The sequence below is a fragment of the Gavialis gangeticus genome, unplaced genomic scaffold (assembly GCF_001723915.1).
Source record: "Gavialis gangeticus isolate Ggan-Ray unplaced genomic scaffold, GavGan_comp1, whole genome shotgun sequence".
Taxonomy (NCBI): Eukaryota; Metazoa; Chordata; order Crocodylia; family Gavialidae; genus Gavialis; species Gavialis gangeticus.
Genome location: NW_017729022.1, coordinates 181,880,192 through 181,907,658, shown reverse-complemented (window position 1 = coordinate 181,907,658; position 27,467 = coordinate 181,880,192). Strand labels below are relative to the sequence as shown.

The following is a 27,467-nucleotide window of genomic DNA, read 5'->3' as shown; positions in this document are numbered from 1 at the left end:
GGAGGTTGGATGATCACCTGTCTGGGGTCTTGTGAATCCAGCATTCATTCCTGCCTGTGGCAGGGGGTCAGGCTAGATGATCTGCTCAGGTCCCTCCTGACCCTAGCTACTATGAAACTATGAAACTGTTAGAGAGGTGTTGGTGCTGGCTTGAGGATTTGGACCTGCAGGAGCTAGGTCCTAGTAAATTAGGTGTTGCCACATCCAGGTGGCGATGGGATTTGGTGACAGTTGGGCAATGGTGGTAAATGAGAATTAGGATTAATTTAGACTGGATTTATTTGGATTTGACTTGTGGCGTGCTTGCTGAAACTTCTGGCCACCACTGCCTTCTAATGATTTCACCTTCATTTTATTTTCCCAGGTTTGTATGGAAAAAGCACTTTGCAGTCCCCTAATCCCACAAACATTTAGAAAACAACTGAAAATCTGTAAATAAAAGTAATTTCACCAGTGTAACTGACAACAAATTTCAGGTGTGGCCTACCTATGGTGATCACCTTTTCAAAATGCAAAAGCAGGATACATGCCCACCTCCCTCCCCCAGCAAGCAGCATGGCCAGAGCTGAGCAGAGCCCGTGGGGAGTGGGGGAGGATGAAGAGGGGCCTGATCCTGCCCCCCCACATCAGCAAGAAGCAAGCTCCTGCAGTTGGGAGGCCCCTCAGTTGAGGGGCACCCAGCCAGGAGGCTGGGAGTGCCTCACACACTGCAATTTCCAGATGCCATGAACTCCCAGGCTTGGGTGTGTGAAATCTGTGGCCCCTGAGGAGTGTGGCTGTTGTGATTCCTAGGGCTCATGGCTTTCATGTATCCCCAAACCCTAGAGGTCATGGTTGTCTCTGTCATCCAGCCAAAGGGTTTAACACACCCAGAAGCGGATTAATGCATGGGCCTGTGGGGCCCGGGCCAGGGGCCCTGCCAGTCAGGGGCCTCCTGGGGCACCAGGGGCAGCATCTGGTCAGCGTCCTGGCCATAGGTATCCAGGGTGGGCAGCGCACACCTCCTCCCCACCAACAGGGCCAGGGGCTAGGGGCAGATATGGGGATCCCTGCAGGTAGCAGTAGCTTCCTGGGGCCATCTGCTGCAGGCAGCCACTGGCACCAGCGCCTCTAAAATGGGACAGGACAGCCTTCCTTCACTCGGGCCAGCAGAGGGGTGAGCAGGGGGGCAGGCTGGCAGCTGTGGGGGGAGCTTGTGCCCCCCCTCAGCTGTCCCCAGCCTCGGCCTGTGCCCCGGTGCTGAGGAACCACAACTCCAGCTATATGACATCTGGGGCCACCTTAACCTCAGCAGTGCTTGTACCCCCTGGCTCACCCCAGATGTGCTGAAGAGGCCAGGCAGGCTCAGCTGCAGCCCCTTGGTGGCCACAGAGGAAACTTGCCCTCATCTGGTAGGGGGCCTCCAATTTTTTGTTTGCCCAGGGCCCCAATAAAACTTAATCCACTACTGCACACACACCCCAAACCCTAGGGATCATTGTTGCCTCAAGCCCCAGGACCCAGGGGTTTAATGCTGGGCATAGTGCACCCCTGCAGCTGAGTTCATACCTGCAGCTGGGGAGACCCTGCTACACTTGCAAATTAAAGCTTAATAGCAACCAACTAAAAAAGGGGTACACATTTGCAAGGTCTAACTTTATAGCTGGTTGGAACTTTTTATCATGTAATAACTACTTTGCCTATGTAGCTGGTTTTAAGATACTTGTGCAATTAATAAGTTAATTGTGCAGTATCTGTAACATGTAGACGGATGTCTCAGATAATTTATAGTGAGAATTACAAAAGGAAGTCCCCTTTGTGTTTTGTTTGTTAACTCTGAAACCGCGGTAATATGCTGGTGACCTACCACTGAAATATAAAAATAGCCTGCATTGAGACTATATCCTAGAAACTCACATTCTGAGCTATGGCTTTCAGAAAGTACAGCTTGCAGGGCTGGAATGGAAGCATGCAAAAGTATCTTTGCATTTTTTTTTTAGTTCTGGCATTGCCAGAGACTGGTTCAGCCTCTGTGTTAGCCAGGAGTACCATCTGATAGATGCCTAGGTTGCAATGGTGTCTTAAAACAAAAAGTCTAGCAATCCAGTATACTGCATTTTCTCGTGTGTCTCTTGCACCTTTTCCCCTAAAATTGGGCAGTTTGTATTAAGCATTGAAGCTGATTTTCTGCCCAGGATACTTACATGGGAACATGGGCTAGGCCTGGCAAGATGCAAACAAGCTTCAACCCTTTGAAAGGTCAGTTCATCCTATGGCATCCTGCTTTTATTCCTATGCCATAGTGCAGCAACTGTGCTATTAATATTCAGGCAGCTGAGGAAGCCAGTTGACTTAATGGCTTGTTGTTCTTCACTCCATTGGTATTAATTATTGTCTTGCCTTTTTAATGGTCTCGGTATTCCATTAATTGAGCTAACATTTCTTCTTCTGCTGTTTGCTAGCTGCTCCTGGTTTCTCTCCTATTTCACAGCCTTGACGAGTCATCTCCTTTCAAAATCATGCATCTACCCATGGAGACGACCCTTTAGCAGCAGCTGGGATTTCAGCTTTAGTTAAGCAGGAAAGGGAGGGTGAGTCAGCTGAAGATTAGGCTCTATCCCTACTCTGTGCAGCCGTAATTCTGGAAAAAAAATCTTAATTCTGCCTTTGAAAAACAAGGTGTGTATTTATAATCTGGGTTATAGTGTATGTGAGAAAGAATGGCAGTTAAAGCTGAGTACACCCAAGGGACATTTACTCTCTACCCCCTCGAAGCCAGGAGCATACGCTGTCTGAGGAATCCTTTTGCTTAGGAGGGGACTGTCAGGTCAGGAGACAAAATATGTCTGCATCATCCAGTGTAGACCTGTTCATATTTCCCAGACCTCTTCTTGATTACATAAAAACAAACTATTTGGTTTGAATGTATTCAAGATGTTTCTTTCCATTTCAGCTACACGTGAAACATTTGTGGAAGAAGCTGACCCTGCTGCAGCCATTTTAGAAAGTTCTTCTTCCTATTCCTCCTGTGGGTTTTCTCCTAACAGGTTCCTTTTTACTTCAGTCTTTTACTTCAGCTCCTGTTCTCTGTAATCTCCTCTTCTATGTCTTCTGCTGAGGAGCTCTGGAGAGTTACTCGAACTAGGACTCCTCACTGCCCCTTTCCAAGCTGTCCGTTCTCACTCTTTCATGGAATGTTCATATCTTAGTTTTGTTTTTCCTGAACTTACCCCCACTGCCTTCATTCAGGTTTCCCTTGATATCTCCCAAGCAGGCCTGATTCTGGGTTACATGCTCCCATCATACAACCCCAGACCTATTCCTCTTACTTGGGAACATGGACTACACCTGGCAAGGTACAAACAAGCTTCAATCCTTTGAAAGGTCAGTTCTTCCAATGGCATCCTGCTTTGATTCCTGTTCTGCAGTACAGTATTTCTGAGAACTACCTAAGCAGCAAAATGTTTATTCTTATATATTGGAAGTTAAGAAAGAGCCTAATATTAAAATATGGCTCAAGTAGCTATCAGAAAAAAACAGTAGTTGAAGATTTTGCTACCATAGATTCAGCAAACTGCAAGTATATGACAAGATCTGACAACCTATTTTGGATGTGTATGACTTTCTACTGGCATTTCCAAAAATGTTCAGTGACCTGGGATTTTGAACTCAAAAGACAAGTTAAGTATTTAAGTACTTGTTGAAGTAAGAAATTATTGAAATACATAACTAAGCAAGAAGTTCATTAGGTGTTCATTTACCCTACCAGCTGTACTCCCACTAATCTTGGTAAGATGAAATATATGCTACATGATGCCTCATTATTTCTAGCAAGATTATTACTAATATTACAGCCTGCAATTGTTGAATGAAGATATTTTTCATGATAGTAGCTTTTATCCCCACCCTCTGAAAAGATCTACGCAGGGATTCTCAACCAGGGGTGCGAGATCCTTTCCAGGATGCCATTGGGCACTGTTAGCACCACAGTATTAGCACTAAGTTGCATTTTCCAAGGGCTGCCTTAAGACTGTTGAGTGGTGCCTTGAGTCTGGAAAGGTTGAGAAACCCTGTCCTAGTGCATGCTTACCATCTTGCCATTATTAATATTTTGTTCCATAGTTTCCAATTTAAATGCCCTCACCTCAGGCTAAATAATAAAATCCCTGATGAGAGAGATGCATAAGAGAGTGACACATGTATCATAGTACTCACTTCCTCATCTTCCAAAGTGTTTATGAGTAGGAAAAATAAATATGGATAAGAGAAAAAGATGGTGAAAAATACCTTAATAAACAGAAATCAGATGGTCTTTGTAATCATGGCAAATAGTGCCAGCTTCTTGTGCATTAATGGAGAAAATAATTTTAGAAACAGCAGCATAAATTTAAACTCATATTTAGCAAATGGTGATTCCAATTCAATGAAATGTTGCTAAGATTGTATCATTTTAGTTTAAAAACTGGTAACAGTATTTTGTAGAGAAAATACTAAAATACTACATATGGCCACAGGAATATTGGTTTAAAAGCATAGTTGTCTCTAATTACTTTAATAGAGCATAGTTGTCAAATGAGTTAAATATTCAGTTTGTTGGACATCTGTAATTAAGGCACTTAAAAGGTAAATTGCCTCAAGTCATTTGAAAGTTGATTTAAAAGAATTTACATGTTGACTAGAACATTCAGCTTTTAACTGGTGAGTTTTAGGAACAATTGTATACAATACTGAATATCATTTATCACTAATCTTGTTAAAGTCATATTAGTCTCATCTGAGCTGTGAAATGTGCTGAGTAATATTAGTTATATTTCATTTCTTTTATAAATAGTATAAATAGTTGCTAATATCTTGCCTGCAATTCTATATTACATGTTTTGACATTAATACCTCTGAGCTTAATTATGCTTAAATATAATTTATCACCATTGTAACATGCTGTTTTTGTCATTTTCCTCTGTCTGCTATTGCTGTTTTTGTCATTTTCCTCTGTTTACTATTACCGCAGTCAATAACTGTTTAAATTTCAAATGTATTTTTCTTATTAAAATATAGAAAATTTTGGAGTTCATAATCTGTTGCTTTTTCACTTTCCTCCATCCATATACCATGTTTGTACGAGATGTGAAGCCAGAATATGATCTTGATTACATCAGTGTGAACATGGAACAGCTCCATGGAAGATTCCAGATAATGACGTAACTGTGATCAGAGTCTGGCCCAGGGCTTTAATATTCAAAAAGATTAAGAAAGTATTTCTTATATTGCTTCTGGGTTTTTCCCCCCCTTATTTTGTAAGTCTTTGTTGAGACATCGATACAATTTACCTTGAGAATGGTTGTAATATTATTAAAGGAAGGACTGCAATTTTCCACGCTGATTTAAACTATTATCTAGAAGGAAAAAAAACAAAACCTTTCTGAATAGTACATATCTGCATTTCTGAATTTAAAACATTACAATGCAATACTGGTTTTGTTTCTTACAAATGAGTTAGCAGTGCACTTATCTGATGCTAGGTGGTTTTGTTTGTAAGTCTGACAGTCAAAACAAATAAGACATTTCCTTCGTGCTATTTCTGTTATACAAATTTGAAAGTTTTCTCCTCTGCAAGCAGTAAACGAATAAATCATAGTTTGTGTGAGGTTGACAGTTCTAATTGTTTAGCACTGACATGCTTTAGTCAAGTGGGGGCATCATTGGTCTTTCCCAAAAAGGTAGTCTGGACAGAAAAATGTACTTGTTACACTTAAGTGGGTGTGATATAATAAATAATTAACCCCAGTTTTATCTTGAATTTGGGGGCATAGCCTTGGTATAAGTAATTAGCCTTTCTTTAAAATTATGTAACATTTTCAAAAAGAAATATGCTTGCTGTAAAACTCCTGGAGTTTTGTATTTTTGCCAGTTAACTATGTTTGTCTGTTTCATTATATCCAAGCATGTGTTAAACTGAAGGGTTGTTTTTTAATAAAGTAAAATTATTTTTCTTGAAAATATTAACTAGAATTAATAAATATATAAATCTTTAGGATGGTTTGATAAATACTTAACTGCCTGTAATGAAATTATTTACTTCAGTCCTGGTTTTCTTTCGTTATAACCATAAATTGTGCTAATAAGTGCTGCTAACATGCAGCTTTAGAAGTCAGTCACTAATTCTTTCTTAAATCACAACTTGTCTTGCTTCATTTATTTTCTAAATCCCCTTTTTAAGGAAATAGGAAAATGGGAGAACAAGTGAAAATCTTAAAAAAAATAAAATAAACTCCGTTTGCTGTGAACTACTCATAAATTGCTCTAAAATATCTTTACATCATTAAATTTTATGTAACGTAACAATTCAGTGTAGGACATGCAGTTACAAAGTTTACATATAGATGTAAACAAAATTAATGTATTAAGGAAATGTCACACACACTGACTTTGATCTTGGTGCTGCATAGATCACAACTTACATTAAACTTCAACCCTCCTATGTTTTGCTTTTGATCCAATCAACATGTTATCTTTATTAAAAGTGAAAATGCTTTTTTATATTTTTCATTTTGGAAAAGCTTTTTAAGGGCGTGTAAAAAGAACTGTGCGATAATATGCCTTAAGTATATAAGTACTTGAACATAGTTTTTCCATGGGTACATTGCTGGTCTGTTCTCATGTGTAGGTAGAATCCTGTATATGTATGTACATCTTTTAAAGACAAGTGCCAAGGGCTAAGACTGAAGCTAATAACTTGTGATTTGTGTCTTTTGCAAGTTACAGTCATTGTAAATTGACAGGTTTGAAGGACCTAACCTAACATCAAAGGATGCAGGTCATTTAGTTAGGTCAATTAATGTTAATTCTCACCTTCCATTACATTCTTTTATGTTTTCCTCTTTTTTTTTCCAGCTAAGCCCAATACCAAGTCCTGTTTTGGGGAGAAAGCCAAATGCTAGTCAGTCACTGCTTGTATGGTGCAAAGAAGTTACAAAAAATTATAGAGGAGTGAAAATCACCAATTTTACTACATCATGGAGAAATGGTTTATCCTTTTGTGCAATATTACACCACTTTAGACCAGATTTAATGTAAGTCATGTTTACCCCTGTACTTAAATCATACGTATGTGCTAAAATTAAAAAGATAGAAAAGTAAAACTGTGTACTGTCAGGTCTTGACACATTATATTGTTTCGTCCTTTCATTTTACATGGTACCACCCTATCTGAGGAAAGACATTTTATAAATGTCCAAACTTTATGACCTTCCTTGTTCTCTCCTTCTTATGATTTGTTTTTCTCCTGTTAATCTTATACAAAGAATTGACTTCAAAATGATTATGAAAATTGTGTTACTGTTGAAATGAGATGAGACAAATAAGCCTGTAGCTCTTTATACATTGATGACAACGGATTACCTCATGGTAAATTTGGTTGTCAAGGCCAGCCTCTAGCCCATGCCTTAACTTCTCTTATAGATGGAAAGCTTCAGGCAATGAAACATGTAATCGCTGTTTGTTTATTTATTTATTTATTTATTTATTCCTTTAATTTTCCACACTATTAGTTTTGTTGATTGAATTGCTGTGAAATTGCTAGTTACTGTATGATATTATTGTATGTCAAATTTTTAGATTCAGTTTGTTTTAAAACTGCTGCTTTTATCAAATACTGTACATACCCACTGTGCCATTTTCCCCCTCAGTGACTACAAGTCCCTGAATCCTCAAGATATTAAAGAGAACAACAAAAAGGTAAGAACTGCCAGGAAAAAAAGACATAGCTTCAATTTTGGCTTCACTGCAGGTTTTTATTAATTTTGGGAAAGTGAGGTTGTTTTGTAAGGTCATAACTGCAGCTCACAGAAGGTATTCAGCCTCCTGTGGTTCAAATCGGATGCATTATTGACTCTAGTTTGTCATGGTCTTTAACATTCACAACAAGTGCCAGGCTGGCATTAGAGTTTAATACTTGTATGGCCTACATTAAGTGTAGAAAGAAAGAGGGGATGGGGTGACTTTTTATAATAATTTCTATTATTTTTCTAATAAACCAGTTAATAAAAAAAAGAAACACAAAATATTATTTTTCTATAATTATCTTGCTTCAAGATTTGTCTGGCCATTACTTTAAGAGATCTCATGTGAGTTGATCTTAATCAGTGCTGTTTTGACTGTAATTTCTGTATTTTTAAAGATAAAAGTTCACTGCTACTTTTATCCTTCACAGTCAATTAAACTAAGTGGCAAGGTGCACTGGATTTTTATATTATAGATAATATTTAGAAAAAAAACGTTTTTGTTCTAAAACATCACCGTTTAAAAAGCTAAAATATTAATGAAATGTAGTGTGTTACAGTACTGGGCCTAGGGTTTTTAATTGACTTTTAAATGAGGTAATATAATACCCTTTTGAAGTAATGGTTATAAAGGGATGTTCTAAAACAAGTTCAATGATCTGAGATGAGTTTTAAGCATGAACTCAATCTACAAGTTGCAAGAAGACATTCTGTTGCTGCTGGCTGCTAATGTCTTAGACTGGTTACAAACTTTTATTTTTCATAAGATTTTTGAGCTTGACCCTCAAAGAATGCATTTAAAAAGCACTCAGTTTCCACTTGATTCACTTATAAATAAGTATGACTGAAAATCAGCAGAAAACTGCTTTATTAGTAGCTTGTCTTCTAGATAATCTGATTTTACCTTTTTAAACTCCTTTAAAAATAATCAGTTTAAGAAAGGAGCAACATGTAAGACAACAATGTATCTTTTAGATAAATTAGAATGCATTTTTATAGGCATCATGTAAGACTGTGCATACATGTTTACACTCAATAAAAATGCTTTGTAAAAATTAATTTGATCAAATAACAATCATCTTTTCATGCATTTTGAACACTAAAGTGTTTGTCAATGAGCAAATAATCACAAAAGTGATATTAAAATGAAATAAGTAATGAGGAATATCCAATTTGGTGTGTTCTGCTCTGTAATTTTGGATGTTAGCCATGCATGCTTTGACAACTTTTTCATAATATGTTAGGGTCTTGTGGTGACCTAAGAGGATTATCTATGACATCACACAGCTTTTATGACCATGTGTAGTTTACTTCAAGATCCCTTGATTGTAAAGACTAGTCATGCAAGATTATAAAAGACAGAGTGAATAGAGGAGCAATTAAAACTCCTCTATTAAATGTAAAATCAATTATATCATCACTTTATGTATAAAACTGTGATGGAAATGATCTATAATGAAAACTATTTAGCCCATCTCCGTAATAGTGTATAATTCCCATTATTAAAGAAGTAATTATTGTTGTTATTGTGCAGTTTTTTCTTTCATCACTTTGCAGCCCCTTGCCTGACAGATACATTGAGTATCTCAGTTGCTTCCTGCAGATTTATTTCCTGGTCTCACACAGTTCTGCCTGATAACCCCATGTGCCCTTGATTGGAATGAATGCAGCACTGGGAACAATAGCTGTGTATATATTCCATGCAGATATGTAACACATGTGACAATGATTCCTCCTAACCAATTAAAATAACATCTATGAATGAATAGGACAGTTTTTGTTGTCTGAAGCATCTCCTTTTTTCGTCTTCCCTTTGTGTAATTGACAGGAAAGCAGGCAATAGGTAACTGTGACCACAGATTAAAGGTTAACTTTTAGAAATGAGTCTTTAAGAAGTGTTTGACCTTGTTTGCAAATTTTTTTTGGAGAGACAACTATTTCAGTGTAATTATATTGTATAATTGCACATTGAAATGTATTGCCAGAAAAAAGGCACATCCTTAGAGTTTCTCTATAAACCAAACTAATCATTTTCCTTATCAGTAAGCAGTGCTGAATAAAAAAGGTATTTACCTGTGATATATGATCTTGACCAATATGTCAGTGCATTACATAATTGGGAAATGTTTAGAATACTGCCTGTGGTGCTTGCGTTGATAGATTGCAATTGATGTCTGTCAGTCAAGTTGTCAGGATACCTCAGTAAATTAAAAAAAAACCCTATCATTAGGAAATAGTTAAAGTTGAAAATGTATATCAAACAATGTCTGGCATCCCAAATGTATAATTTCCATAACAGAATTCTTATACTTAAAAAAAAAATAGTCTAGATTGCAGCCACATAGTGAATTACGTTTGCAAAGTATTCAGATGTTTTATGAATAAAAGAGAAAACATGATAATCTTTTTGAGAACATGGAATACATGGCAAGGCATATAATTATGTAGAAAAAAATCAAATAAAAATGGAAAACACCATGTATTCACTTTTATGACGGAAGTCTGAATTCACATATTTTCACATTATAAATTTCTTTCTCAATATTTAGTGTCTGGCTGGCACTTAAAATCTTTAGAATCTGACTTTACAAATATTTAAGCACATACTTAACTTTGAGCGTATGAGTTTGCCATTTGACTGCAACAGGACTACATCCATGCCTATATAAACTATCTATCTATCTATCTATCTATCTATCTATCTATCTATCAATTAGGCCAAAATCAAACAAGTACTTGCGCACATGCTTTGCTTTACCCAATAGGAGCAGCAGCAACTGTATATATACACAATAAAATATGTATGCAAGTTACAAGTATTTGTGTGATTTTTGCCTTAGTTTATATATATTTATTTAGCAAATGTTACCTCTGTCTGCTTGCTTGTATGGGACAATAACACATTGCAGAATTTAAATAACATTGTAGGTTGCGGTAATTAAAACTTCAGTGTATCTGTTGGTTCAGTGTATCTAGGCTTTGCTGGAATTTCCAGCAAATAATGAAAATAAAAAAACTAAATATTGTCATATGAAGATATATACAGTACATGCAAATTGTTATTTATAATCAAAAGTCTACATACTAGCCTGCGTATGCTTACTGGCCAACCTACATATTTGCTGCATCTGATTTTTTGTTTTTTCCCATAAATTAAAGCATAGAGCAAAAATGTTCAGAAGTGTCTAAATAATTTATGAGCATAAATCCTATTGATTTTTATAAGGATTTAGGCTTCCAGGAGCTCTTAAGTACTTTTAAATATGAAGCTTAAGTTTGTAAGGCACTTGAGTTTTTCTTGAAAATTTTATCTATGATGACTTACATAAAGTCCAAACAGGTATAACCCATGATGTTTTTATAATGATTTTTGTTGTTTTTATTGTTGAACTTGTACATAAAGTCACTAAGTAACAAAAGCAGCCACCAACCTTTTTTTTGTTTTCTATTTTTTTCTCCTTTCTAGTAGTAAAATGTAAGCATCTTCCAGATCCCCTGGAAATCTTCCTTTAATGGTACTGGGCTGTCATCTTCTTGCAATCCCCATTAGTATAAAATTATGTAACATAAAGTTCTGTGTTAATATTTTTGATTTTGGCCTTTGCAGAACACAGTTATTTTGATTCTGCATGTGTTTACCCATTGAGATTGTATAATTTAAAAGTAGTTATTGGGACTTGAATCTTTGTGAATAATTACTGAAAAGAAACAATAGAAATAACATTGTCCAGAATAAGAAAAGAAGGAAGTGTAACCCCCCCCTAGCAAATTATAATAATCACAACTATCACTACAAACAGCAGAACTTAGGAGACTCCGACAAGTAATCCTGTATACATTTAAAATGTTCTGTGTTGGGTTTTTTTAATCCACAGCTCAGAGTTTAATTTTCTGTTTTAGTGTTACCCACTGTGACTGGGCACCTTTCCTAACCTGCTGTAAAACCCAGACCAAGCACATTTTGTTGACCCGTGGGGGGGTATTTATATTAAAATAAAAAATAGACAGTAAGAATATAAAGTTCATCTCAAAGCTTCTCCTTAGCTCCAGATTTCCCAAACCATTCCCTAGGCCTCGTGCTCTTTAGAGAGCTACTCCCACTGCTTGTAGTGGTGGGGTAATAGGTCACCTGCACCACTGAATCAGCATGACCCACTTAACATCTTTCAGTAGGAGCAACAGCAACTGCTAATAAGGTTGGTTCACAAGAGAATACAGCCAGCTTGCTGTATTTTTTTCCCAGGCAGTTTCCTGCTGCCATATAACCTTTCATCACTTCCTGCAGCCATACTCCTTACACCAACGACCGAAACTCCCACTCCATGGTCCCTATTTACTGTCCCTCAAATATGTTCCTAAAACCTACTTCATTTTTGCACTCTCTGCCCCACTTGTGTTGTGCTCCCTTACAAGTTCTTTCTCTTTTCCTTTCCAGAGCAGTTCACTGTGGCCAAGATATGGCTCTGTTATAACTCTCCAAGTGCATACCAGTCCCCTGCTCCTAGTCCATGTTCCTTCTGCTCCGTTGCCCCATCCACATGCTTTCTTGCACTCCTGTCTCAGATTAGAGTCTTATATTTATAAATACAAACATTACTTTGAAGCACATTTTACCAAACTGCCCTGAAGAATTGAAAAGTTCTACCTGGCATAAAAATGTAGTTATAATAAAATTTTGGAATGCTTCAGAAAAGTGGTCCTTATTTAAAAGAAAATCAAAATTACTTGGGACTTTTAATGCTTTAACCCAAATGACTCTAAAATAACCAACAGGATCCCTTTTTAAAGGCTTCCTTGAAACACAATATTGTCTTTTGGGGCTAATCCAGGATAGTAATAATTAATTGTAAATTGAGAAACAGGTTTAATTCTTCAAAACTAGAAAAACCTGATGTACAGAGTGCAGCCTTTTAAAGGGCTAGCAGATATAATACAAAGGGCCTCTCATACCTTAGAGATTTCAAACTTTTTAGCTACTTCAAAGACAAATGAAGTGAGAAATAAATTCACTCTCCTGTTTTTATAAATTTAGCATTGAGTAAATATTTAAAAATGTCTCCTTGTGCTTGAACAGTGTATCACAGAATCTGGGGTGTAGTTCTTTTTGGTTATCTGGCTGCACATTTTCGTCTGCACAAATCACTGCAATTACATGGCCAGTAGAAGGGAGAAGCTTGATCACTAATGATAAAGCCCAAGATGGATTAGTGTAGTGTTTCTTTATATCTTTGTTCCCTATCTTAAAAACCCATCCTTAGGTTTTTTTGTTCCAACTCTTACACTTTTTTATTTGCTTGTTTCCTGCTTCTTGAGTGAGAGCCATTTAAGATGCACGTAGACTTTGGTAGTAGTAACAGGAGAATTTCTTTTAGATTCCACTTTCACACATCTTTTTTTGTTTTACTTTGAGTAGAATCAGTTGTTTTTACTACAGCACGGCAATACATCCACAACATAAAAAACAATGTCATATTAGTGTACTTCATGTTAATATTCACCGTGATCTAAGTACCCATGGAGATAGTACAGATAGTATGAAATCTTCCAAGAAAAAATAATGAGTTTAAAACAAAAGATTATGCAGTAGCATAGAGTTGTATTGACAACATAATAGAACTTGGCTTATGAAGTAATAAACACCTCAAATCTACCATATAACCACATTACTACACCAAACCCTGCAGTGATGAACCATGTCAAAGGACTTGCCTGCGATATTTTGTATTTTAACTGTTTGTTCATTTTAAATAAAATTGTCAGTTGCAGTTCTTGAGCTTTATTGATATGCTATGGAATTTCTGTATTGTAATTTTTGTTTTGTTTATTTTTAAGGCATATGATGGGTTTGCCAGTTTAGGAATATCTCGATTGCTGGAACCTTCTGACATGGTTTTGTTAGCAATTCCTGACAAACTGACTGTTATGACCTATCTCTATCAAATAAGGGCACATTTCTGTGGCCAAGAACTAAATGTCGTTCAGATAGAGGAGAACAGTAGTAAGAGTACATATAAAGTGGGTAACTATGAAACGGACACCAACAGTTCTGTTGACCAGGAAAAGTTCTATGCAGAGCTGAATGATCTGAACCGAGAGCCTGACTTGCACCAACCTGACAGTGGTTTGGCAGATTTTGTTTCTCAGGATGACTCTGTATTTGTAAATGACAGTGGTGTTGGAGAATCAGAGAGTGAGCATCAGACACCTGATGACCATTTAAGTCCAAGCACGGCTTCCCCTTCTCGGAGGACTAGAAGTGACACTGATCCACAAAAATCCCAGCAGAGTTCTGGAAGGACTTCTGCATCTGAAGAGGCCGGGAAAAGCAGCAATGCAGACACAACACAACAGCCTTTGTTGGGAAGGAAGAAACTGCTGAAAGTTGACACTTTAGACTTGAGCGATTTACCACTTGTCAGCAATCAAAAAGAAGATGCGTCTCCAACAGTTGTTTGTGAAGACACCGACAAGAAAAAAGAGCAGAGTTCAGACAGTACCATTAGTTTCTCAGAGCAAGAAAAGTTGGTCCATACAGGATCCACAGAGAACAGATCAGATCCTGGCTCGCCTGTCAAAAAGCCAAGTTTATCTCCCACTTCCAAACTTGGATATTCTTATAACAGGGATGCAGATCTTGCAAAGAAAAAACGTGCTTCTCTAAAGCAAGCAGAGGCTGACTCTGATACTAATGCCAGAACAGCTTTAAATCATGCAGATCAAATTGCAAAAACTGCACAGGTAAGACTTTGGAATTCATATATACCTATGAAACAAAATGGGGTACCTGTTAAGGTTCTGTGCCCTGCCTGTATAACGTTTATACAAATCTAAAATGACTTTGAATTTAAGATGACCCCCCCCAATAATTACAGTCTATATGTGAAAAATTATAGGTTTGTAGAAAGTTATAGAACCTAATTATTGGAGGATCATCTTAAATAGAGAAAGCTTTTTGGTGGGGGAAACAGACAACAGTCCCTTGCCTCCTCTGCCTGCCTCTTGTCTTCCTGTCTACTTTCCCCCTGCTGGCACCTGTCCCCTTGCTGTTTGTCTCTCCTACCACTTGCCCTCCCAAGCACTTGCCCCCTGCCATTTGCCTCCCTGCTGCAGTCCCTGCTCCCCCAGCCACTTGCTCCTTCCCCCCCCCGCCGCCATTACTGCTTATCCTGTGTGGCAGCTCTGGCTTGGGCCCAGGACACAGAGCACATGGTTGCTCTGGCCCTGGCCCAGCCAAGCAGCTCCGGCCTCAACTCTGGCCCTGGACCCTGTCCAAACCCAGAGCCTCAGGCCAGGGGCTGGAGCCACAGCAGCTTTCCTACTGCGCACCGTCTCCACCTACGCACACCATGAAGTCTCCTCCACAGTGTTCCCCGCCACCATCACGTGGGCTTCCCCATGCTCCCCACTCTGTGTCAGCTCCCCTGCTGGACCAGCCATCCTGATGCCAGCCTGGAGAAGGCAACAACTCTGGCATCAAATCTAGGGCCAGGTCTGGAACTTCAGCAGCTGCCTGTCCAGGGCCAATACCCAAATCGAAGATGATGGGTTTTTTTTCGTCCTGTGTTAAATAGTGAGAGAAAACCTCACCTTGGATTCAAGTAAATACAGTAATTTATAGCATGTCTTAACATGCTGTAAATGGCATTCTAGGTGGAGTATGATTTTATTGTTCAGCCAGACTAGACCTCCTTCAGCAAGTGAATACTTAGAATTATTGTGTGACGTCAAAAACAGCTGTTGTATGAAAAACAATCCATAACAACTCTTGATGGGAATTGTTCTACTCTCGTGCAAGTGAATAAACTTGTATTCTCTGCCAATTTCCAGACTTTAGCTTCAGTGAACCCCTAGGCATTTTTTTGTGACTTTTACATGCTGAAGCCTTAAGTGGAAAAAAAAATATATATATATATAGTTAATTCATTGATCCTTCTACAAGTAAGTAAAACTGCTAAACTCCTTGGAATATACTGGGCATATTTCAGAATCTTATCTGACAGGCAGCAAGGCCTCGTGAAGTGAGCACATGACTGGTAGCTAGAAACTCCAGTATTCTAATCCCAGCTCTGCTGCTAGCTCTGTGTGTGGCCTTGAGCAAGACACTTTGCCACAGTGTCTGTTTTCCCATCTATAACATGAGGGTAATTATACATGCATACCTCCCTCACAGGTTTAGCACAAGGATTAATTAGTCAATACTTGTCCAATGCTTTGAAATTGTAAAGCACTGCATAGGAACAAAGCATTCATGTCATGCCCTTCCCCTCACCCTCCTGAATCAAATCCATCACACTGATATTTTTAAAGTGTTATCTGCCCTTTGTATAGGAGTGCCAAATCAGGCCCATAACTTCCTTCCTATGAACAGCCTTTTTTAGGTTTTGCTTTGTTTGGCATAATTCCATTAGCTATGATAAAAAAAAAGTGTGGTCAGTCTCTTAGTACTGCGTTTTGGCTCAGACCACATTATGAGTTACACTTTCAGAAACCCTCTTCTCCTTTCATGAGAAACTGCCACCTAACCCGATTTCATTATAAATTAGTTGGTGCTGGATTGAGCACTGAGATTTCATGACTGTGATGGGGCCATGGAAAGACCTGTCACACAAAGAGAGGTGTTTCTTAAGTTGACACAGTATATAGTATTGTCCTTTTTTATACTCAGATTCTACAAGCTCACTGAATAGATCTTTTTGAAAGACAGGAGAGATGAGATTTATCTCCTGGGACACATGCACACACACACATGCACACACACCCTTCCCCCCCCTCCCCTTATGATTATATAGAAAAGAGGAGTGGCCCAGTGGCATACCTGCTGCATATTTTACAGGGCCCCAAACACCTCCCTCAAAGTACTGGAACAAAATCAAGTTTTCCTGTATCTCTTCCCTTGCACACTATATTCTTGATGGTGGAGGGATGATATGATCCCCTAGGAATAGTGAAACAGGTAGGGGTTGTGTGTTTTCACTGCTTACATTTTCAGATACAAGAGGGTAATAAGCTAAGATGGAGATGCCTTTACAGAGATTTCTAGGTTAGTTAATCTTTCTGAGCATTTGTACCAGTTAATCAGACTTAAAACCTGAGCTGTACCAGCCAGAGCCAACCCACTTCCTTTTCCACCCAGCTGTGGCTTTTAAAGGACTGCACCCTACAAAACTGGATGCCCCCCACGCCATGTAACATAAAAGGTCCAGTTCCATAACATGCCATCTCCCCAAAGTCTTCATATCAGGAGTTATATAATTGGCCCTAGCCCAGAAAGGCAGAGTCATGAGCATGTGCATATAAATGGGACCTGTCCAGTCAGTCCAGTGTGCCTATGTAGCAATCCTCATACTATTATGTCCACTCTGAAAGGTAATCAGTTCCATGACTGCGAAGATGCTTCCTTGTCACTGCTAATACTGAGAATACAGGTACCTACCATTGCTGCTTGTATCTTGCACTGGGTCCATTTATAGGAAGTATAACCGTTTTTATGTTTATGTATTTACCTGCATATTTAATATAGGTAAACCCATAATACTTTTAACCTGGTTAGTCCATGTAGACCATTGGTGCTTAACCTGTGGCCCATGAAGACCGTGTGAACATCCCACCGTCAGCGTGAGCTCACTGGCGTGTCAGTCTGGCTTTGAAGCCCAGGGGATGAATGTTGATGCTGCTTGTCCCCTATTTTCCCCTGCTGCAGAATTAACCAGGGGAGGGGGACAACAGCATTCACCCCCTTGGGATGCAAAAGCAGTGGCTCCAGCCAGTGTCTGTGCTGTCATGTCAGAGACCTCAGTCAACTCACTGCACATGTACTACACAGCCAAGAAGGGTGTGACTTCACCCCCTATGATCTTCTCCTGGCCTTTGGCCCATTTCTGATTTTTAGGTTTGGCTCACCTATAGAAAAGGTTGTGCACTACTGATCACACCAGCACCAGCAGTTCCCAGAGTTGTGGTTTAAAGGTGTTAAATGTTGATGAAAAATGAGTGAAAATTAGCATGGGGAGAAGTTGGGTTAAAAGGAAAAAAAACCATGCAGGCCTTTTATGATGTAATTTAACTTTTTGATAGTTTTTATTTTCTACTTTTGTAGAATTTGCTGTCACCTTTCGAAGTATATAATTCTTTTGAATCCTGACCTTTCTTATTTAGGCAGTTCCTGAGTATTAACTACTGTAAAAAATGTTGACTAGTCTGGGATTTCCTTTCCATTAATTCTGCTTCTGTATTTTTAAGCAACGAATGTTGTCAAGACAGGAAGAACTTAAAGAACGAGCAAGAGTTCTGCTTGAGCAAGCAAGAAGAGATGCAGCTTTAAAGGCGGGGAATAAGCAGCTAACCAATACAACTGCCTCAGCCCGTACTAAGCAACTGAGTGATGTAAGGAATGTTGGCCATCATGGCATTTAAAAATTACACATAGAAAGTTATAATTAATCCTACATATTGTTATATTTATTTGTTTAGAGAGCCCAAAGTAAGTTTGGGGAAAGTTCAGTGTCAGCATAGGATGTACTTACAGAGAATGCTTTTACCAAAAAAAATGCCCCAATTCTTAAAGGTACTTTAGGCCATCAGCTCCTATTTAGAACTTCATTTTACCCCTGTGTAAGTCAGTGTAAAAGGGCCATAAACTTCATGGAAGGAGCACTTTAGTTGATTGGCATCCTTGTTTTTAAGACACTCATGGAAGAAGAAGCAAAGCGACCTGTTAAGTTATAGTGGAACTTTCTATTTTTCATGATGTCCATTTTTGTCATGAGAATGGAATATGCTGGTGGTGCTGTTAAGTATCGCTCTGCAAACCAGGTCCAACAGAAGCTTCCCATTGCCCCACCAGCAACCCCCATCATGATGTGAAGGGGTGTATGCTCTCTGGTGAGGAAAGCTAATATATTCTTATTCACACCTTTGCCAGGTAGAATATGTGCAGTAATTTTGTGATTCCAAGTTTTGTGCATTGTAACTGACAACTGTGGACCTCACTGAAATTGATGATACAGATAAAGAGTTGGCCTTTCCCTGAGTTATACCATTTAGAACCTGGTCCTCCATGGCGCACACTGCCTTTTGACACAAACAGGATTGCATAGGATTAAGAGGAAACAGTATTTGATTAATTTGTTTTATTCTCTGAATCATTGTGGCTCTGTCACTTCAAATGTTTTTCCTTAGGAAAAAAATATACTGCCCCCCTTCCCAAAAAGAAACATTAATATGATTTTTATACTTATTTTCTTCATAAAATATCTCTAATGCTTGATCTTTATTTCCATTGTGTGAATTTGTGTTGGATATTTGGGGGTGAGGGAAGATAGTAGGGGTATATTACACTTCTGCAGCTTTTAAAAACATGTTTTTCAATAGATCAAGCTGCATTACAAGATAAATGTTAGAAGCAGCTCAGTTAATGACAACTGAAATTAAGGTTAACCAACACTGTTCATTATATTACCTAGGTTTTAGAACTTTGCCAAAGCTTAGTTGTTCAGGCTGAGATTTTGCATGCCAGCTGTCTGGCTCCAGCTAAATGTTTTGGTAAATTTCAGAAAAAGAAAACAGTTCATCTCTTTCTCAGAGATGAACCATGTTTGTTACCCATGTAAAGAATGTATTTATAACTGTTTCACTGAGAAGCTCTTTAGGAAGAAGGACTTGGATTTGGGAGATGGGAGGGTGGGGGATCATGTGGGTGTCAGTGATGTGCCAACCCTTGAAATCTGGCAAATTATCTACCAAAACCTGGCCATTTTATAAGCCAGTTCCTACATGCCCATTAGAGATTTGTTAGGGTTTGGCAGGTAAATTCTCTGGAAATTTGTACTGTGTGCGCCCAGGACTAATCCAGTTTTTTTCTGCAGTTGCTCCTCTTTGCAGCCAGGGTCCAATAATATGTAAGTGACAGGGTCTGAGAGAAAGAAGACTGTTTCTCAGATCAGCTGTTGGTGTCCAGGAAGCAGCCACCTTACTGGAATGCAGATAGGTTAGGTATGAGTACATGGCAAGGTGGTGAAGACTGGGATGTAGAACAAAAAGAAAGTGAGTGCTGGTGACAGGGATGTGGAAATGAAGGACAGAGACCAGGGGGTGAGAGAGGGCTTCAGAAGCTCTGAACTCACAAACCTGCAACTGAAGCCAGTGAGAGTTGTGCTGGGAACAAATAAAGAAATGACAAATGCCAAGTCTCTGAAAAATCAGATGATAGAGATTTCTGATTGGACACCCAGCATTAGTGTTCACTTTTGAGCTCAATTCCCTAACTATAAAATGGAGATGATAATATAAGGTAACTTTTTCAGGGGTGTAGTGAATATGAATTTGTTGCTGTTTCTGAAGCCTATAGACACTAATGAAAAAGCTCATAGATAAATGAATAATTCCAGAGCGCCATTCGAATAGTACATATTTCATGAGGCCCGGGGCCATGCACTAAATGATACGGGTAAAATAAAATATTGAATAGTTGTTAATTCATTGTCATCTTTGGCACTGAATGGGTTACAGGTATTCTGTATCAGGGTATGGGATTAAAGACTGTGTCATAAAACATGCACATAAAGGGGCTGACTTAAGATCCAGTGGCAATCCTAAATCTAGCAGTTCCTAACTTTTCAGTGCTTTACTTTGTAAACTGAGCACCCATTAATATGGATTTTGTACAAGAGACAGAGACTAGTAAAACATAGTAATATATTTGTATGATCAGCAGCTGATTTCTTTTAGTGGAGAGCATCTTGTAGTCTTTTAATACATTTGATACTTGGTATAGATGTTCAACTTGTTTTATTTTAGTAGAGCTACAAGAGTTTAAGCCAGGCTATAATGTATATATTATGACTTTTAAGTACTTTATGAAGAAAAAAATACTTTGGATAGTGCAGATTATTTTTTAGCTTAGAAATGTTCTTTTTGTTTGTTTGTTTGTTTATATTGGTATGTGTGGTTCATTAAGATCAGCAGTACAGGAAAGCTTTCAGCCAAGTATCCATCTTCATTTTCACATTACCCAGAGTGGTATGTGTCTGTATTCCAATCAGATGAAATAAAATCCAGTTTGTAATACAATTCATGCTAAGAACAATGAGAATCTTTCTGTGTTTTATGACTAGCAACCTTTTTTGGGTGCATAGACTGAGAAAGCAAAAAGGGTACATGCTTGGTATTTTCTGAAAATCAAGTTCCTTCAACATGTATCAACTCGAACCATGAAAATCATTAGTTAGTTTTGAAAATCATGTCATATATACTTCACTCCTCTAATTCTTCCCGGCTTCTTTCCAAGTATCCTGAGTGGCATTATTTTAGGTGAAAACATGAATGAAATCTGCAGTGAAGTATGACTTTGTAACATTTGAGCTCAACAAAAGGACCAGAATTTCCACGTTCACTCAATCATCATGAACAAATATTGCTTGTACTGTCCCTGCCTTGTTGTTCTCACTTGTTTTGGTTGCATTCCTTTTTAAAATGAAGTAAACTAGCTACATCTGCACTGTGCATGAAGTGAGACCCTCTTAACTCTACCATTCCCTTCTGTTTCCAGTGTGGAGCCAAAGTAGCAAGCTTCTTCAGAAGCCCTTTCAGCCTGATTTTGTCTACTCTTACTCTATCAGTCCATCTCTTTTTCCCCTCACTCCTTCCCCTTTATGTAGTGTGGATACATTCACTGCTTTCAAAGTTGGGTTTGCTCATTCAGCGCCTGTGAAAGTCACTCATTCTCCAGCCTGCCATATGTGCATATGTCAAGCAAGGCGAGGAATATTCCTCTGATCAGACCGGTTATCCCCAGTCAGTGTAATAGGCAATGGCATTTCTCTGCCTTCCCACTCCTGTCATCTTTATAAATACCTCATCCTGCTATCTGAAAAGAATTCGTCCAGGGTACCTATCTTCCCCAGAACTTTGTGATGAAGCCTGAATCAAAGAAACCATTTAGCTTTTCCAAGGTGTCCTTATCTTCCTTAATTACTCTCCTAGCTCTGTTGCAGTGTAACAGACCTACTGATTCTCTCACAGGTGTCCTGCTTCTGATACATTTACACAATTTCTCTATTTGTTTTTCTGTCTCTAGCTATTTGCCCTTTAAATTCCCTCTTGATCCTCTTATAGGCCTTTTTGAACAGCAGTGCCATGCCCTTAGGCAGGAGAAGCTTGCAGGGTGAAGAACGCTTATGCAGCTGCAGATTCATCTTAAACTTTACCTACCAGAGTCTACCTTCTTGTTGGCCCTACTTCATCTAAATTTCCATTTGCTTGCCCTCTTAATTTCAGACATGTCTTCTATCTTGCCATTCAGTTTTACAATTTGAGTAATTTGTGCCTCTTGCTCCATTTTACGCTATATATTCATTTATTTTGTTTTGGGCTGTACAAGTTGTCTGTGTGCTGAGTCTTCTAGCATTTTCACTACCTAAATTTTAACCAAGAGGGATTTTTTATTTTTCTTCAACTTTCTTTTTCTCAGGTTTAATATTTCAGTCCTATTTGGAGTGACTACACCTCTCTCCCTGTCCCCCAGAAATGGTTCAGCTAGATTATTTTGGATGGTTGTTGGCAGTTGGGAGTTGAACAAGTTGTCTTGAACACAAGGAACCTGGGGGGTGGCTGCAAGTGGGAAGAGGTAATGAGAAGGACAAAACTGGAAAAAACTCAAGGGTAGGCTGATAGGAATGTGGCTTGGGAGAAGGAACCCAAGCTTTAGGAATCTCAACACTTCTCTACTGTGAGCAAATATATGTGAGACCCATTGGCAAAGTGTTCGCCTTCACCCCTTTTACTGCTTGGTCCACAGAGCGAAGAGCAATCTTCTACTGTAAAACATTACTCTGTTAGCGCAAGTGGCTAAAAAAGATTTGTATTGCAGACCTCAAGATTCCAACACCACTGATAAGGTTGGCATGATTACAAGTGATAGAATTCTTGCTTTTGCAATTAAGGTGTTTTTTTTAAAGGAAGAGAAAGAAAAGGTAACAGGCAGACGAAAAGAAGAGAAAAGTTAGGAGATTACGCATACTGACTGTGAATGGCATATAATGGTTGCAAAGTTAAGCACTCAGGAACTGGGAAATGTACAGTCAACCTTCCTTCACTCTCTTGTGTGTATATGTTATGCTGCAGTCTTTAATTACATAATCACATAATTTTTTTCCCACAAGACCCCTCCTCATTCAGTACAGAGTATATATGGTACCCTGAGAGGTTATGTAGTGACCAAGGGTGCTGTTTCTGCCTCCTTTGTTACAGAAACTGAAAGGGTACTCCAGGGAAAGAAGGAATGTTGCCATAGTTAAGGCCTGTGAAGGCCATCGTAGAGAAGAAAATTGTTTCTCCCTCAGCCACCAAATATCTGCATGATTCAGGTTAAATTAACCAAATCAAGGTTTTTAGAAGTTGTCAATAACTGTGAACTCCTTATTTTCTGGTTACCCAACATGAGATTGGGGTCTGACTTGCAGATGGGCTAAGCACTCATGCCTGAAGCTTCAGCCAGTGGGAGCTGTGCTTTGAGCATATCAAGTGCTGTATAAATACCCTGAAAAATTCAGTAATAGGCATCTCCAACTAGGCATCCAAAACAAGTGTGCACTTTAATCTCTCTGTTACCCATACAAAAATGGAGGGTGACACAGAGTTGTGACAAAACCGATTCATTAACATTTACAAAATGCTTAGATACTGTAATTATGAGGACTGTTGCAAAGCCTTTGAAGTAATTAATAATTTTGTAAATGGTGCAGGATTTCAATAGCATATAATAACTAATGGGTGGGGCCACATACTGAGTGATGCAAATAAATAAAAACACTGGATAATTGCTTGTCTCACAGCTCCCTGCCATGGATGTGGGGGAGGTGTGAGGCTGCAGCCGCTGGGGTATTCCATTCCCTTTCCAATAATGGCAGCCTTTCACTGGAAAATGGAACTTGCAGGTGGTCCTCAATAGAGTGTGAGTTGTACAGACTTGTAAACTAAGAGCTCAACCTTTGTGGATCCTCTTGCAGGACTGGGACACAAGTGTGGATTCAGCCAAATTTTGTCTTGTAGTTAGGGTCTAGCCTAGGATTTGAGGTCTGAGTTAAAGCATCTGTTCTGTCACAGACATACTTGGGGCTTGTCTACATCACCTCCATGATATTCAGTACCTTATTTTCAGAATTTGGTGCGTGCAAAGTGAGAGCTAATAGGCAGGATGTACTTCACAGTAGTGCTCCCAGGCACAGCACAGAACAAGTGTAGACAAGCGTTTAGCCACTCCTTTACTCAGTTTCCTACCTGTAAAATGGGGATAGCAGCACGTCCGTATCTCTCAGGGATGTTGCAAAGGTGCATACATTAAAGATACTCAAGCCTCTTAATTATGTTTTCTAAAAGATCTGAGGGAGTTGAGATTTATTTGCAAGAATAAGGTAGCTCACAAACAAGCTGTTATCTCCAAACATGCCAATATTGTTTACATTGGATAGGAAGAGAGTTTCTGCAAAGAGTTTTTCTTTCTCCTGAGAAAACTGCATTTTATTACTCTCTTGCTCAAAGGACTTGTTGCAACTGTATCTAATTCATATTTAATAAACTCTTTCTACTGTAGGTATCAATCTGTTTTGCCCATTACTTTTCATTTTCATAAACATTTGAATGCAACATGATAAGTTTTTAGCTTGCACAGAAAACCAATGGAAATGAAAATCATTTCAGAAAACCTTCATAAAATTACAAAGTGGGGTTAGATATTTGTAACTTAAAGGAATGCATAGATAACTTAAAGTGAACTTGCATAGATTTATTTTAATTTTGACTGCATGCATTTCTACCATATAGGGTGTTCCAGCAGTAGTTAAATAAATACAAATTTATTTCATGTACTCACGAAAACTTGATTAGATGGTTTCATGTATCCGTTGCGGGTGCAATGCTCTCCCACCCCTGCACAAATAAACCACTAACTATCCTGCTACAGTACGTAACTAAAAAGTAAGCCACAGGCATTATGAATGGTTGGCAATACAAATAGCACACACATTTCATTTGAAGTTAATTTAAACAAAATTTGCTATTTTAAGTGTTCTTTCCTCCATTTAAGATTTTCAGCTGATTCTTGGACATTATTACCAGTGATGTTTAATCGGTTGTTTTTTATTAAAGCAAACACAGAATTAATCTCTATTTTCAGTTCATTAGAAAAAATGTTTAGGTCATCAGGGGAATTACTTGAGTATTACATGATAGATAGCAAGTGCCTGTGATTAAGGAAGTAATAGTAACTTTTCATTGTTTCAAGGAAATGCTACCTGTTTGCTTCTAAATTATTTTTGTGAGAAAATTAAGACAGTAAAGTTAATCTTTTATCAGTTAAATTTCTGGCAAATATTTTTATTGAAGGCTGGGACTTTATAGGTGGCAACCTTGGTCTTTTAATATTAATTGGAAAATATTGATTGAAAAAAACAATAGTTTGTCATGCTGATAATTGTGACCACATTCAGATATAATTGGGAGATCTTTTTGCAATTACAAAAGAAGCAGTTACCATCTAATTGGTAAATAGATTGAACATTATTTTAGTAATCCCTGAGCATTGGTCACTTATTTCCTGTTGTTCATATATAGGGCTTCTGTATATACCAGTACAAGTGGGTGAATATGGTTAAAGCTGATAAGACTATGCTGCATAGTATTTAAATTTCATGTGTACTGCAAGTTTTATAGCTAATTTTTGCCATATACTTTTCCTTACATGAAGCTTAGACCTCCTGATGAAACACAAAAAAACAAAGACTGAGCTAATACTTACCTCTTTATAATGAAACACTCACTCTGTATGGTCTGATCCAGTTTCAGTCATGGCAAGAACAAATAAGTTGTTCTCTTCTACTAAATACTTGAAAAAATAAAAATGTTTAGTGACTACCTTGAAGTAGGCCCTAAATCTTTTGATAGCATATTTCAGAATGTAGATTTTTTTTTCTTATTTTGAAGTTATAGTATTTAACTGTAACAAATATCAACATATAGAACTCCCACACATTGAACAACAGTAAATTATTCTCTTTCCTGTGTAATTTAAACCCATTCGCGAGTAGAATTAATATGTATTGACAGTTTTCTATTGGCAAGACTTATAATGACAGTTTAACCTTTGTGGCAAAATAAACATTATGTTTTAGATACAAATGAATCAAATACTCAATTGGAATACATTGGTATAGCTCCATTAACCTTAGTGAGGCTGTACTGACTTATACCAGTCGAGGATCTGGTCCAGAATCTATATGCTACTGTTTGGTTTTGTTTATTATTGCCTATCATGTATCAGTTGTATTACATTTAACAGGTTTTTTTGTATAAATATCCCACCAATTTCATCAGCTTAATTTTTAGATCACATGAAAAATCTTGGTTTAATTCAAAATCCTAAATACATTCCTGTTGCCTAGTCATAAACATTAGCAACAAAAGATATCTCTATTTCAGAGATATACTTCTGCTTATGAAAATAGCCCAGCTTTCTTAGCATCTGGAATGCTCTTTTTATACTGCTGTTAATGACTGTGGACGTTTGCTGTATGAATGTTCAGTGCATGCTGTTGTGAATCCCAGGATGATATCGCCATTACTTAGAGCTGTATTTTGCATTGCCTATTCTGTTATTGCTCAGCATGCACAGGGGTAGAGTTAAAATCTTTATTCATTTCATTTAAAAATGTTTCTTTTGTTCTCCTTATCATGTTCTGGCTTTCCCAAGGATATATGCCTTGAACGAAAAGTCACATGTGCATTACTAATTGTGTGCCATTGTATTTACAGTTCCTAGTGGTGGCACTGTGAAGCTACTAATTCTTTTCCTTCACTTGATGTAAAATAATCTGAGTGTCTTTGATAGCAGTGAAACAGTATTAATTGTTTTGTACATTTTCTTGGTCACTCTTCTTAGGTGGTCTTCATAATCTATTAGAACTTTCAGCCAGATTTTTGTAATGTCATGCCTCCAGCAGTGATTAAATTGGTAATTAATGAACAGTCCTTGGCAACATAAACCACATCCCGTTAATTTTCCCTTTTGAGTTTTTAGAAGTTGTCGTCTCTGTCAGAAAGCATTGCGCCACCTTGCTACGGCCCCTTGGCATGAAACCACAACGGCTTGATTTTTGCAGCCATTAGTAGATCAGAGCAGTAATTTCACAGTATTTTGGTCAGGGTAATTATAGTACCAAGTACTGAGTAGAGTTGGGAATTCACACAAGAAGTCCAGAAATACCAGGTGAGCTTCCTTGTGTTCACTGGGACGTTATGATTAGTTTAATTGGGCTTTGTTTGATTTTAGCCGCAGAGACTCTTTGTGGCACGGCAGTGCAGTGACTTTCCACTTTAGTGTTTCTGACCTGCATTGACAGGAACTAGTGCAAAAATGAACCCTTTGAAGTGGGACTCTTCAAAAAGGCGACTAAAAAAGGAAAAACTAATGTAAATAGGTTACTGTAGCAAACATCTAAAAATGTGTGTCATATGGTGTGCTTTATTATTAATGTGGAGTGGGTTTATCTCTGGTTTTTTATCCTGGATAGATAAGGATGTTTCCCCTAAATACTCTATGGGTATTTAGGAAATTAACTGCATTTTAAAATCAGATGTTTTTGAATAACTGGTTTTGGTGTACTGGGTGTTGATCTATCTTCTTTCGATGATAAAATGTTTTTCAGCAAAAATATTGAA

The 27,467-nt window shown here is 38.1% G+C and overlaps 1 protein-coding gene across 10 annotated transcripts in view; it reads left to right on the top strand.

Annotated features, from left to right (window-relative positions):
- Positions 1 to 27,467, top strand: part of EHBP1 (EH domain binding protein 1) — a 452,470-nt gene that overhangs the window by 325,709 nt on the left and 99,294 nt on the right. For all 10 annotated transcript variants that reach the window (XM_019516608.1, XM_019516607.1, XM_019516605.1 and 7 more), the window contains 4 exons: positions 6,871 to 7,049; positions 7,665 to 7,713; positions 13,590 to 14,495; positions 17,997 to 18,140. In XM_019516608.1, the coding sequence (XP_019372153.1) occupies positions 6,871 to 7,049; positions 7,665 to 7,713; positions 13,590 to 14,495; positions 17,997 to 18,140 (1,278 nt within the window). The remainder of the gene's footprint in view (positions 1 to 6,870; positions 7,050 to 7,664; positions 7,714 to 13,589; positions 14,496 to 17,996; positions 18,141 to 27,467) is intronic.